General features: G+C 43.2%; 1 protein-coding gene across 1 annotated transcript in view; it reads right to left on the reverse strand.

Moving 5' to 3' along the window:
* The window catches only part of BAHCC1 (BAH domain and coiled-coil containing 1), an 85,696-nt gene that overhangs the window by 47,864 nt on the left and 23,994 nt on the right, over positions 1–13,838 (reverse strand). The window contains exon 3 of the mRNA XM_072403492.1: positions 5,588–5,770. Within this exon, the coding sequence (XP_072259593.1) occupies positions 5,588–5,770 (183 nt within the window). The remainder of the gene's footprint in view (positions 1–5,587; positions 5,771–13,838) is intronic.

Here is a 13,838-nt window from a genome sequence, read left to right on the forward strand (position 1 = left end):
GGTGCTGGTACAAGCTGGCATTGTGTAACAGCACCCGTGAAAAAAACAGAAGGAAAAAAAAAAAAAGGAGGAAACGGGCAGCCACACTTCACAAGCGGCACGTGCATATCCAATTGTGCAAGCGCTGCCCTTTAATCAGGCAGCTGGCACAGAGCTTACAAAGTCTTCAGGTCAAAAACTCTACAGGGTTAAAGAAAGGGAAGAAAAAAAAAGTCCCCGGCCAGTGTCGCTGGCAGCGCCGGGTGGCGTGGAAGGCCGGGCAGCAGGAAGAGCTCGCTGGGAACGGATCCGCAGCAGATGTGAGGGCTGATCTGTAATTCTAAGAGTCTGTGAAGGGTGTGTGAAAGAGGTGGGAGGAATTGAGCTGCAGGATATAAACGCAGACCAAAAAAACGATCACTCATCCCTCCAAAAAAATCAAAATGTTGTGCCGTGTCATGGAACGCAGGTTGGGGCAAAACATTGCTCTGCTCCTCCCTTTTAAAGGGACAGGTCACCCCAAAACTGGTGATATTTGTTTGAAGAGTCCTGGCATGAGGGGGACAGAAGGGATCTTGCTACCGCTGTCCTAGATCGTAAATGGCCAGAAGGTTCACCAGCACAAATCATGGCTGGCATGGTGCCATAAAGACTACAGGGACCATTTATAAAAGGGAAAAAAAATGGATATTCGTTCGAAAAAAATGCATTGATACTGGAACCACAACATTTTTTAGTTTGCTGCAAAAAGCGGTTCAAAAAGCCCAATTGCATTGACTTCTATGGGCCCCGATTACTATCACCAAGTAAAAAAGGAAGTAGTAAGGTTATGGTGCCAAGGATACCTTGGAGATATAGGTGTAGCCATGAAGAAAAAAAAACTTGCAAGATCACCAGGTGAAAATAAAAACAAAAACATGGATGAATAGGAGTGAGGTGTGTGGGATGCTCTAAATGAAACCTTTCATGGGGCCCACTATTGCTTATCTAGGTGTGACCATTTGCACCCTGTATTTGTAATAATAAGGTCCCTCCAGTCAGCAGTGTAACCCAACATGGAAAAACTCTGAAGTCATCAGGCTTTAAAATTATTGACTCACCATTGGTTTCCAGTGAAGGCTGCACAAAGGTGTAGACCCAATTCGGAAACCCAGTGGTCTTTAAGGCAAGCTAAGGAAAGCCAAACAGCACTTCCGCAACTGCTTATGATGAAAAATCTGGCTGGTGGATGCTAGTAGGCATTAAGGGTCACATATGTAGACCAAGCTAGACTAGGCCAGGCCAACCTAGAATGAAGGTAACGTTCTGCTCCTTTTTACCTGGCAAGACATTTGAGGACTCTGCATGCAAGCTTTAGATAAGCAGAGGCTAAACCATCTCCACATTACAGATGGCAAATGAAATTAAAGCCACCGCAAAGATGCAAAAACTCTTCAAACACAACTCATGCATCAACTGTGAAACAGACAGAGGTAGCTCACTTCATTTATGAAGTCTTCCCTACTCTATTATTGCCAAGAGGCACAAAAACGCTGTGTCAGTAAAAGTTAAAAAAATAAAAAAAAAGCCAGTAAACAGTTAAGGGCAAGCCCTTTTTTTTCCTTCCGCCACACCCCGAACCTTCCCAAATTAGTTCAATCACAGAGACAGAAACACGCAGAGTTAAAGAAAGTGAGATCGGAGGTGATATTGGCTGCAAGCCTTGGCATCCTGCCCGGCTGCTAGTCTGAAAAGATGCCAACTGGCTCGATTCACGCCAAGGCTACACCATCAAACCAACCCCCCCCCCTCCACGCTGCGTATGCAAGAGAGGGAGGGGGGAACGGTCCGTGGAAGGAGCTTACAAAGAGAGTGAGGAGACGGATACAAGATTTAGACACAATACACTCAGGTCAAACACAAGTAGCTGTTGCTCAATACAAAACAAAATGCAGAACAGCAGAGAACAAAACATAAATCGGCGAATACCAACCGCCGCGCTCCAGGGATAGCAAATATCAGTAAGGCTGGGACGATGATGGGCACAAAAAGAGATCACAGGGTAAATATGCCAAGCGGAAATAGCATTATTAATTGTAACGCTAGAATCTCATGCTCTAAATTTAATAACGGTATCGCCATTTAGGAATGTGCAGTGTCAGTGGAGGAGGATGAGGGTTCACCAATGCAATGTGTCTTACTATACACACATACATTGCTGCTTGCACTGCAGTTGGAAGCCCATTCATTTGAATGTTACTGTGCAGTTGAATATTACTATGGTGCACTCAAAATGCCATAAAAAATGAATGGCAACCCATAATACCAATACATGCCTTGGGTGTTGCGATAACACGCACGTTCCCGTTGTCAATAAAAATTGGCCCTCAAACTAATTTAAAATGTGCAGGATACTTAAAGTTAAAATCAGCCCCTTTTTTGGTATAGATCAGTGCCAGTGCCCAGTCTACACTGGATCCATCATCAACTGAACATCAAAAGGAATATGCCTCCGCTATGTGTGTCAGTGCAGCCCCCTGTAGCCCCCCACCAAGCCAGCATGTGGCAATTCTCTGGGTCGAACTCCTGGTGGTGCCCTGGTAGGCCATGCCTAAGTGACGAGGGTCAAAACAGTAACAGGTAACCTATGTTAAAAGAAGATAACACAGGAGAACAGTTGAACAAGGCATCATTTAATGAAAGCATCAAATTTAAAAAAGTTGAAAACAACTTTTCCAAAGACAATAAAACATTAAATCTCCTTTACAAAAAAATGTAAAAAAAAAAAAGTTGCAATCTTTAAATCTACTACACAGGCCAGTGACAGGCCCTACAACTAGTTGGTCCTCTTATGCTAAAATAAGAAAAATCCGTCATTGTTGGCCCCATGCCAGCCCCTGGGCTGCTAAAAACTCTTTGATGAGACCAGCTAATCTCCACTCCAGTAATTCATGTTCTGAATGAATGAAGGAGAACCAGCGGCACCGGCCTAGCAGAGAGAAGATGTTTTTGTTATTAATCGTCAGGGTGTCGATGGTCCGTTTTGCTTCTGGGTGAAGGCTGCCATTGTGTGAGGACAAAAACAGCTTACGCCTTCAGGGCGATTGGGTGGAGTAACGGCAGAGTTTTCGTAAGTTCTGTCTTATATAAGGGTTTGTTATGATTTTGGTGCGGCCACGGTAAACTTCCATGCAGGTATTTGCGTCTCGGTGTGTAGACCTTGCCTTTAAAGGTGGTCACATGTTTTCTTTTTGTTCACAAGAATATTTTCAGCTTTAGGATTTTTATCTGGACTGCAGTTCTCCTTTAATTATCTTTTTGTACTTAAGGTTAATTGAACAAGTATATTGTTCTACAGCAGAGGGCATGGCAGTCTTCAGCACTCTGCTCGGGTCAAAGGTTATCCGGATGATTGGATAAAGCCACCGATTGCAGGTGTTCCATAGAGACAATGCCGCTAAGCAGGTTTTCTTTATGAAGAGGAGGTGAGGGCAGCTAAGTGCAGGCCTAAAGTTTAGACAAGCTTTATTGTTTAGATTCCATACAGAATAGGTGAGAGATGACGACGTTGACAGAACTCTCAAGGCCAAAACAACGTGATTTGGAGATGGTGTATACATATCACAGGCTTGCGGATGAGAAGAGGAGGGGTGCTTATCAAGGAGCCTGTCCATTATTCTAAGACTACATTTCCATAAAGATATCGAAATGGTATTTCCCATTGGACATGCTTGTAATATTTTACCAATATATTGTGTAGGGAGAGAGCTACATACCCAGCATAGGCCAACCATTGGACAGAAGCATAATACAGGGGTTATATTACAGTTCTGATTATGTCCGGTGTTTATTCCTTTGTTATATTTTATACCAATACAACTATGACCTGACACAACCCGACACAACAAATTCAAATTTATTACAAGCTATTCATATAATACAAGGCCTCCAACGTGACCTGAATACCATGACCTCACATGACCCAGCCAATACACATTTATTACACTCTATTATTACAATAAAAGGCCTCCAACATGACCCAATCAATGCACCAAATACAAATTTACACTTTATTCATATAATACAAGGCCTCCAACATGTCCCAACCACTGGACAATATCCCAATACTTTATGTTGTAGGATTTTAAACATTGCACTGGACATCCAACAGGACTAGACCATTGGACCTGACATTATATTACTCTTCAATGGTGGATAAAGCTCTAGACCCCTTAAAGTAACCCAACTTTCAGAGAGGACAATCCAGACCAAGCATTCTCAACTTTTTACCCCAAAGCAAGCTTTGAAATATTTTCTAAGGCCTTGGTGATATTAAAACTACTTTAATGGGTATCAGTAAGAAAATCTCCATTAAATTGATGGTCATTAGAATGAATACCATCCTTACAGGAAACTATCATTGGTTTCTGGATCTGCCAAGTAACATTGGCGCTGGAACTAGGTGGGCACCATAAATAGGAGGGTAATCAACATCATCTCAAGGAACCCCTGACAACTGCTGGAGAACCCTATAGTTCCACTAAACTAGTTGAAAATGGCTAGACATACAAGCCATATGGCCAAATGTATGTAGATACCTCTACAGTTGATGGATTTCAGGGGTTTCTATACCTTACAGATACCTTTTTGACAATTGTGCACCTAAAACCTTGACTCTGCTCCTATTCACAAAGCCATCTCCATGGTTTCACCAGTTTGTTGTCAAAGACCTTGAATAGCTAGCACAAAGCTTGGACCTTAACACTACCGAAGACTCCTGGAATGAATGGAGCACTAAATTCAAAGTCTTCTCATCCTACATCAGTGGCTAACCTCACAAATGTGTTCTTTGCTGAATGGAAACAAATTCCCACAGATGCACTTCAAAATAATATGTACAATTTAACGACACACCAACCTGACCCAACTATTGCCCAAGATTCCACAATGCAGTTCTGTTATAGGACCTCTTACCTCAACAGGACTTGATAAGTGCACACAATCATTATACATTTCTGTTACAACATGTAGATAGCTTCCCCCCCCCCAACATTGCCGCACAAGACAATACAAGACTCTTACACTATAGGAATATAACTGACATTCTAGGAATAGGTTTTTATCGTGTCCACTGGTCAGGACAATGAAACACTTCAAATGTAGAACACAAAACGTTGACCGCATGACTGTAATGCAATCTTATTATACCCTATGGAATAGAACTCCAAAAACATGACTTTCTCACAGTTATATTATAATACGTTCTTCATAAAACACACCACCTCCAACACGACCTCACCATCAGACATGACCATAATGCAACTCTCCAAGGGTGGTGTGATAGAACTTTTTACCTCCAACACAAACCACTGGAAATAAGAACACTGCAATTCTAATACTTTATGTAGATATCAACTTAGAACACTCCATTGTTTACTGACCAGTGGATGGAGAGGATCATAAAAAGACAATTATGTAACACCATTACCAGACATTGAAAATAGCAGGATTGTATAATTTTATATCCAACGCAAAACAAGGGAAGCACAATTATTGCATACTGGGAAACTCCTTTAAGTCCATCAGCAATAACATTTTCCGCAGGACAGGCCAAGCTTTTATTACTGACCTTCATGGGAGTGTGAGAACCAGATCTGGGAGGCGCTGGCCCCATGGGGCCCCCTGTAGGTGGTTTCCGATGGAGAGGAGGAGGCTGACGCGGGGTGCGCGGTTGCTGCAGGTGAACCCAGGCTGCTGCTCAGGAAACTGCCCATAAAAGAGGGAGAGGAGTTTGCCATCAAACCGGTGCTGGCTGCAAAGAGAAAAAAAAAAGCTCAGTGAACCAATTCATCCACAGCTCAGATTTGTGCAATGCATTTAATGTGGTTTAGGACTGAAACAGCAGGATGGTTGCAACTTGACTGAAACCCTGAAAGTGGACTGTCATTAAGAGAGCAGTTCCTGTCCTTCAAACCCCAAGATTTAAACCGCCCTACCACACAGCACATCTAGATAAAGATTACTGTGGTTTCCTCTCTGGATAGGCAGTGTATAAGCAACAGAGGACTGATAAGGTCATCTTCTGCTCACTCAGCATGTACTTTTTAAACATTTTTGCATGCAATGTACCCGATTGGCCTCCAGATCTGCCATTACCCAGTCCAAATTCTGCTATGCAAAGGACTAAAAGCAGCAAACTAGGCTACTTACCTTATTAAAAGAATACATTTAATGATGTAATAATGAATACAGAGTCACATGATTTTATGGCTTTTAAATCTGCCTGGAGTTCTGCTTTAAGGCAATGACAGATGAAATAGGTTACCGCAAGCGTAATTCGGAAGGCAGAAGGGGGGACAGGATGGAACGCATAGCGCTGAGCATTGCTCAGGGTGTGTACAGGATTCACTGGCTGATCAATGTGCTCTCCTCCCAGCCTTCAGGGTGCTATGAAAACCTCACATGGACTAGGAAGCCTTCCCATTCCTGCAGCTGCTCCTGTCATGGTGACAGAGAAGGGATGGAGCCTTCCAGATGTGCAGCCTTCCAGCCAGGTGTTAGGATCCCCCTTCCAAAACAAATTTGACGAGCAGCGCGTCCCAGCCAACAGCGCTACTTAGGTCAGGTTGAACATTAATAGAATCTATAGCCTGGTGTTTTTAGACATGTGACTGGGAGACACTTTCATTCCAGCTCTCAACAATTTTACATTCTACATGATTAAATTCCTGACATGCCACATTATACCAAAATATCGATCTGCTGCAAGCAAGAGGAAGCATTTCCACAGTCTCTTCTATTTAATAGCTCAAATCACAAGGAAGAGGCCGCAGCAGGGCTAATCCAGGGGTAGCAGTTACAGTAATTTTAATAAAGAATGGCCACAAGAATGGGGGCAATTGCTGGCTGCCTATGATAAAAGCTAGCTGCCTGGTCCAGAATTTACCCCAGGTCTTCAATGACACCCTGGTCCAGGACACTCCTGGGGCAGACTTTAACCCTGCCCATCAATGGCATTCTGGTCCAGGACATGGCCTAATTCACAACTCTGGGATCCCAGCTCACCCCAGAACTCCAGCAGTTGCTGCACAGCTTCATCCGCTCAAGGAAATGCTGCCCTTCCTTAGATTTAGCCAGGTGTGCTGATCACACCTGTGCCAACACTCTAAACTTGGCCCAGACTTTATGGAATGGCATGCATAGTTCACCCTCCTCTCAATACACCCCGGTCCTGGATCCAAGGAGGTACAGTGCAAATCTTATCAGGAACCCTGAAAACTGAACAAGTTCCCCATTTCTTTTCCTGAACACCTTACAGTACATTTGCACAGTCTGCAGGGCCCTGAATGACCCACCCCTGTTTTAATTTCCAAGCAGGGATGACCAGGTTGTGTTGCAGAGTTTATAGTCACGCCATGTACATAGGTGATCCAATGGTGGCTGGGCCAGATTGAATACAGATGCTTATAATGGTCTTTACATATAATTGTTCTCAGATCTGGCGGAGTGTGAACAAGAACAGAGTATTCAGCTACTGCCAATTCTAGAGGCCAGACTCAATGGGGGAGAGGGGTGTTTAATTACAAAAGGATCCTCACTTTCCCCCCCCTTTAAAAACGTCTTGGCCTCAATAGCTTGCTAAAACCAGCCTCTGTTTCTGATAATGCTAGTTCCCTGGCTGCAATGCAGCTCAATGCTTTCTATATCACGGGCACAGAACAAGCATGCAGATCGAGAATTATGACTTTACTGGCTGCTTTTGCAAGTTCAGGCCTGGAACACATCCAAGTCTGCTGCCAATTTTGCACCCAACTGACCAATCAAAGGCCCAAAATATTTATACAGAATACAATTTATGCACCGTCAATCAATACTTCGCTTTCTGTTCGATCTATCCACAGTCAGAATACCTTCCTATTCCTTTTTAATGTGTGTCAGTGTGGTCACTTGTATTCTGCATTACAAGTTAAAGAGGTGACAAAGGTGAAGCACAACGGAGAGCTCCAACGAGCGCGTTATCACTAAATAACAGGAAAAACCTGAACACGAATCTTCCGTATGAATAAAGCTTCAGATACAAAAAAAAATATTTTATAAATAGGAAAAAAAGGAAAAAGAAGGTCTTACTTTTCCCTGTCACACTAATAACTTAAGCAGCAAATGACGCAATTTATTAAAACAAGGCAGGGAACGCGGTCTGTAGACATTCAAAATGACTTTCACGTCAAAAGTTCCAATAAACAACTGGAAAAGTGCCCTTTGTACAAATATACTGCTGCTTCCCCTTTAAGAGAGGGGGAAGACGCAGCTGTTTCCTCTGGGAAACGTCATGTCATCCACGTTTCCTCCCCGCTGCTCAATGGGGAAGAGAGAGCAGCTGAGAGCGACCCACGTCCCGGGCCACACCCTGCCCACACCCAGGGCACTGCATGGAGGACACTGCTCCATACCGATCCTCTGTGACGGGCCAATTTAAAGGGACAACAGCTTCAAATATGTTTTATTACATGATGTGGAACTTGTATTTATTGAGAAAGAAAAGCAATCCCCTCTGGGTGATTGGTGTACATGGGAAAGATATTAAAGTTTGCAGCGGATTCTTACTGACTCAGTCCCGAACAGATGACTGCTTGTTTTACCATGTCTTATGGAAAAATGAATCCTGAATAAGAGCGTGTGATTCATTATATTCACCTGGTGACCAGACTCCATGCAGCACAAGCTGCAGCATCTGCATCCCTTTGCAATCTCCCACCAAAACTGATATTTCCAGTGCAGGAGGTGCCTTATATATCTGCAGCTTTTATTAAAGTAATCACCTGGTGATTCTAATTCAGGCACTTTCTGCTAAAGGGCCAGAAATCTACCGTATGTCCCTGTCTGGCATCCAATATTCTCTATTGGTCATTTATTGTTACATTGATACAACCAGACCTCAATTAGAATCAACCTCACCTCCAATATCCAAAGTCCAGATGTGGCCACGTCAACCAAAATTCTCTGTTACATTGTTATAAATATATGAAATGAGCGTCCAGACTTATTAGGTTCCACCTACCCTCCAAAATTTGTCCAGAAGTGGCCATGTCAATCAAAAAAATCTCTGATATTCAATTACTGTTGCATTGTTACAGATATGCAAATCTATCCATTAGGCTCAACGTGGCTCCCTCTGGTCCAAAATTGGAGCAGAGACTAGCCAATATTTTCTGATGCTCCTATATGGTTACATTGATACAAACCTCCATTAAGTTAAATCTCTGCTCAAATATTGTTCCAGAGGTGGCCGCATCAACCAATATTGTAATTATTTAATGTTTTATTGATACATAACAGAGAAACTGACCTCAATTAGCTTCAAGCTGAAATCCAAATTTGGTCTATAGGTGGCAAACCACCAGCTAATATTCTTAGATACTAATGTGTTGCTAAATTGTTACTAATATACAAGCCAACATCCATTAGGTTCTACCTCTGGTCCAATATTGGTCCAGAGGTGGCCACACCAACCTACCGGTATGTTCTCAAATAGTTTCATATTGTTACAAATAGATCTCCATGGGGTTCAGCCTCAGTTACAATATTGCTCCAGAGGTGGCCACGCCAACCAATAACCTGATGGTCATTTATTCTTATTGAAGACAGAAGAGAAATGGACCTCCATTAGCTTCAAGTTCAGCTCCAATTTTGGTCTAGAGGTGGCAACACCAGCAAATTTTCATAATAATTTGCTGTTAATTTGTTACAAATATACAAGCAGACATCCATTAGGTTTAACCTTGGCTCCAATATTGGTCCAGAAGTCACCACGTCAATCAATGTTCTCTGATGGTCATGTAATAATACAAATAGATACAATAAGAATACAAATAGAATAGTTCAGCCTCAGCTCCAGTATTGGTCTAGAGATGGCCATGTCAACCAAATATTCTGATCATTTATTCTTACATAACAAAGAGAGAAATGGACCTCAGCTTCAACCTAAACTCCAATTTTAGTCCAGAGGTGGACAAACCAACTAATGTTCTCCAAAATTAATGACACATTGATACAAACAAGATTTCCATTAGATCCAACCTCAGCTCCAGGTTTGGTCCATAGAAAACAACATAAAATAACAACCTCAAATGATCATTTAACGTTACATAGCAGACAACCCCCAGACATCTATAAGAACCAACCTCAGATCCAATTCTGGTCTGGAGAAGGCAACACCAAATATTCTTTGATGGTCATATAATATACAAAATAAAACTGGCTGACATCTATCAAATCCAACCTCTACGTTTGGTCAAAGTCATCCAAAATATTTTCTATTACTCATTTCAAATGTACTATTTTGCTTTGAAATCCGAATTTGTTTTTTGCCTTGGAAACAAGAAAAATTCCCAGGAGGAACATTTGACACCTTAGGCATCTTTGGGCACAGTCGTCAAATGTCACTGGCTGTACCAACGAGCCTACAATAGAATTCAATTCAAGACCCCTTAACCCAGAGTAAATGTCACTTACCCCAGAAGTACATGATTCAACAGATTAGCGGTCACTATGCCAGAGATTTGCCCCTCGCTTGTTCTCGGATGGTCACATGGACCATGAAGGATTGTTAAATAGCTTCATGATGAGAAGCTGGAGGAGAAAGAGGACCTGCCAACCCAGCGGCCGTTCGCGGGAGAACAGAGTGAAGGAAGCCGTTACATGAGTCGTAAGAATGAAACTTTTATTGTGAGATCATATGGCGGCGATCTCTCGGGAGTCAAGTCCTGGAATTACGGACGCAATAACCCCATCGGCGCCGGAGGGGACCCCTGCGCCTCATAATATTTAACGACCTTGTTCACTTTGGCAGAGGAAGAGTTATCTAATTTTGCAGCCTACAATTGCAAAATATAGTTTTTTTTTCTACTCTCCCCACCACTCCTCTTTTGGTCAGCGCATGTTTTCAGAAATGTAGGAACAGCAGAGAAAGGGGAAAAAAAACACACACATAAAGCAATTTGGCCCTGATAGAAAACAGGTCTGGCTGCTGGGACAGGGAGGGAAGGATGTTTTTTTTTGGGGGGGGGGGGGGCCCTCCCATGCTGCCAAGATGCTTTAGATATGAGTGTCCTTGGTATGGTTTTGGAACGGGTAGACGGGTCTCCTTCCGGTTTAACCCCCTCATGTGTCAGGTTATAATAAAGTGGATGTGGACTTGAAGAATATGCTAAGTTTATGGCAGGGAAAATTTGACTTTGGAGCTGGAGAAAATGCTGCTTGTGTTCCCCTTCAGTGTTGGTCACACTGGCCATCCGGTCACATGATCTCTGCTGTAATACGTTGAAGTATTACTGAAAGGATTTGACTTCCATGGAATCTTCCTTTTTAGAAGAAATCACATGACCCTACGCCTAGGCTTTTTGGCTAATGACAGCAGCACCAGAGCGAACCAAAAGCAGCATTTTTCCAGGAAAAAGTATTTTTTAAAAATTGACGTTTACCCTCATTGCAGCTGTGCCAAAGGTAAAGTCTACCCAAGAGGCTTTTATTCTTAGAACAGCAATTGCACCAGAATTAAGGGCTCCTTACAGAAAGTCTGAGCAGGTCTGCATGCTATTGATGGGGAAATCCTTTAGGAGAACCGGGTTTGGAACCAGGGAGCACTGCAGACTGATTTGTATTTGGAGTCTGAAAGGTCACAAAATATAAATACCTGCACCATGTCAAGTAGAGGAATATCATGGCATGCCATGCACATGTAGCAGGTGGTATGTAGAATGAGGTAAATCTTTATTGTACGGGTGAAGCTGCCCTTTTAATGTGAACCGGTCAGAAATTTCTCAAGTTTGCATTATTAAATTCCTGGTCACAATTTACAACAGTATCTGAAAGCTCCACCTTGAGCATTAAAAACCCAGCTTTGACCCCTAGTCTATTGACTTTGCCCAGGCCAAGATGACATCAGTCTACTGCAGGCAGAAGGAAGCATTTCCTCGGTCACCCCTTTCCTACCGATCAGGTTGTAATATTCTAGCTTTAAACCACGACAACCAGCAACCACATCTCAGCTCAAATGTATCCAATGACAGGTCCACTTTGAACCTGTGCCAGTTATTCTTTAATGAAAATACCATTGACTCCTTACTACAATATATGATGCATGCATGTACAGAATGCTAGATGCAGCCCCCCGAAGTAAGTGGGGTTGGGTTTGGGGGTCACAACAGAACAGATACGACATTCACTGAAAGCTTCCCTGGTGGAAAATCCATTACAGTCATTGAAATACATGGACCTGGAAGATTCTCCACCAGGGAATGTTTTAGCGAATTTTAGATTCACTGCTTTATAAAATAGACGCCTGTGGAGTACACCGTTTAAAATTAACCCCTGTGGCAGGATTCAGCATTTTCTTCAATGTACTTCCCTAAAGAATCACATTCTCATCACAAGATTCCCCGTTGTGAAATTGTCTGGTAGAGCTCCCGGAGCACAACCTGGGAGACAACCATTGTGATTTATCTTCTTGTAGACTATTTATACCACCGGCGCTCACCTAGGCATTCCGCCTAAACAAAACGCCATAACCGATGCAGAACAAGTCTGGCGGACAAGGTGCAGAGAGCTACCGCCACGTGTACCCCGAGGCTAGACTGGCATTTAACCAAGAGCTCCGTCTGGGCCAAACCCCCAGCTGGTATCAATATGTGCGCGCACACTTTTACTAGCGATTTGGCGAGCCAGATGTGCATGTGGGGAACGAAAGAGCGAATTCAAGATATTTAAAGGGAAGGTCCACTCCAAATATAATCGTTAGATTGGCCAGCCACAGCTAGACGGCCTAGAGCCACATTCACCTTTGCCTGCGTGAGACACAGCATGTGGAAAACCAAGAAGTTCTATTGAGCATCAAATTGTAGTTGGGACTCCCAAGAAAAAAAATGCAATGATTGTTTATTATACACCGTGCTTCAGCAATCTAAATGTCACCCAGATCAGATCTATGAGGCGCCCCTTTTACCGTGTCCATGTCAATTCAAATTGTAAAGAGCGCATATCTTCATTAGGTGATCAATCAATTTACAAAACACAGTGATCAATTGGCACTGACTATCAATATGGCAAAACAGAGCGCAGATTGCAGTACAATTGATTGATTTCTGATCAACTCTAATCTTGAACATTGACTGATCAAAAGTCAATTGCGGGTTACCCTAATCCGACCATTAACAATGAATGCAACACAAAATACGATCGGATCGATCAGCTGCGATTTCCGCTTTCGATTTATCTCTATCAAATCTTCACGATCATTTTGCATGCCATGCAAATGATATCACTATCATTTTCATGGCATGCTGGGTTGAATCAAATCAGCATTCTGATTGCTGCAATCTGATCTGTCGTCTTTCCTGCATTTGGGACATAACGTTGTGGCTTTTTGCAGTCTGGATGTTCTGAATCCAGTGACACCACACCCCCCCCCCCCCCCTTTTTGGATTTCATCACTGTGTACACCCGGTGTCCCGGCCCGCTCTGTTTTTGTATGATTCTTATCTGGCTGGGCACAGCGCCTGACCGCACGGCGGAGCAGCACAACGAGCAACAAACAGTGTCGCATGGACAGACGGCGAGACGGGTGACAGTACATACCGCCACACACAGACAGGACACTGTCATGCAACCACCCACTCGGACAGCCACATGCGACTAGGGATCGTTTTATACAAAATTGGGCCCTGGGCAGATATGAGATGGGGGGGCCTAAATCAGAGCATTGCAGATCTCTGCACCCCTTGCCATTCTGTCTGGAGATGATGGGGGGACCTGGGTGAATGCCCAGCTGCCTTTGCAGGGTTTAAATATGATGCCCAATAAACTCCCTCTGCCCATGGTGTCCT

This window comes from Pyxicephalus adspersus, chromosome 3, assembly GCF_032062135.1.
Source record: "Pyxicephalus adspersus chromosome 3, UCB_Pads_2.0, whole genome shotgun sequence".
In the NCBI taxonomy this organism is placed as follows: domain Eukaryota; kingdom Metazoa; phylum Chordata; class Amphibia; order Anura; family Pyxicephalidae; genus Pyxicephalus; species Pyxicephalus adspersus.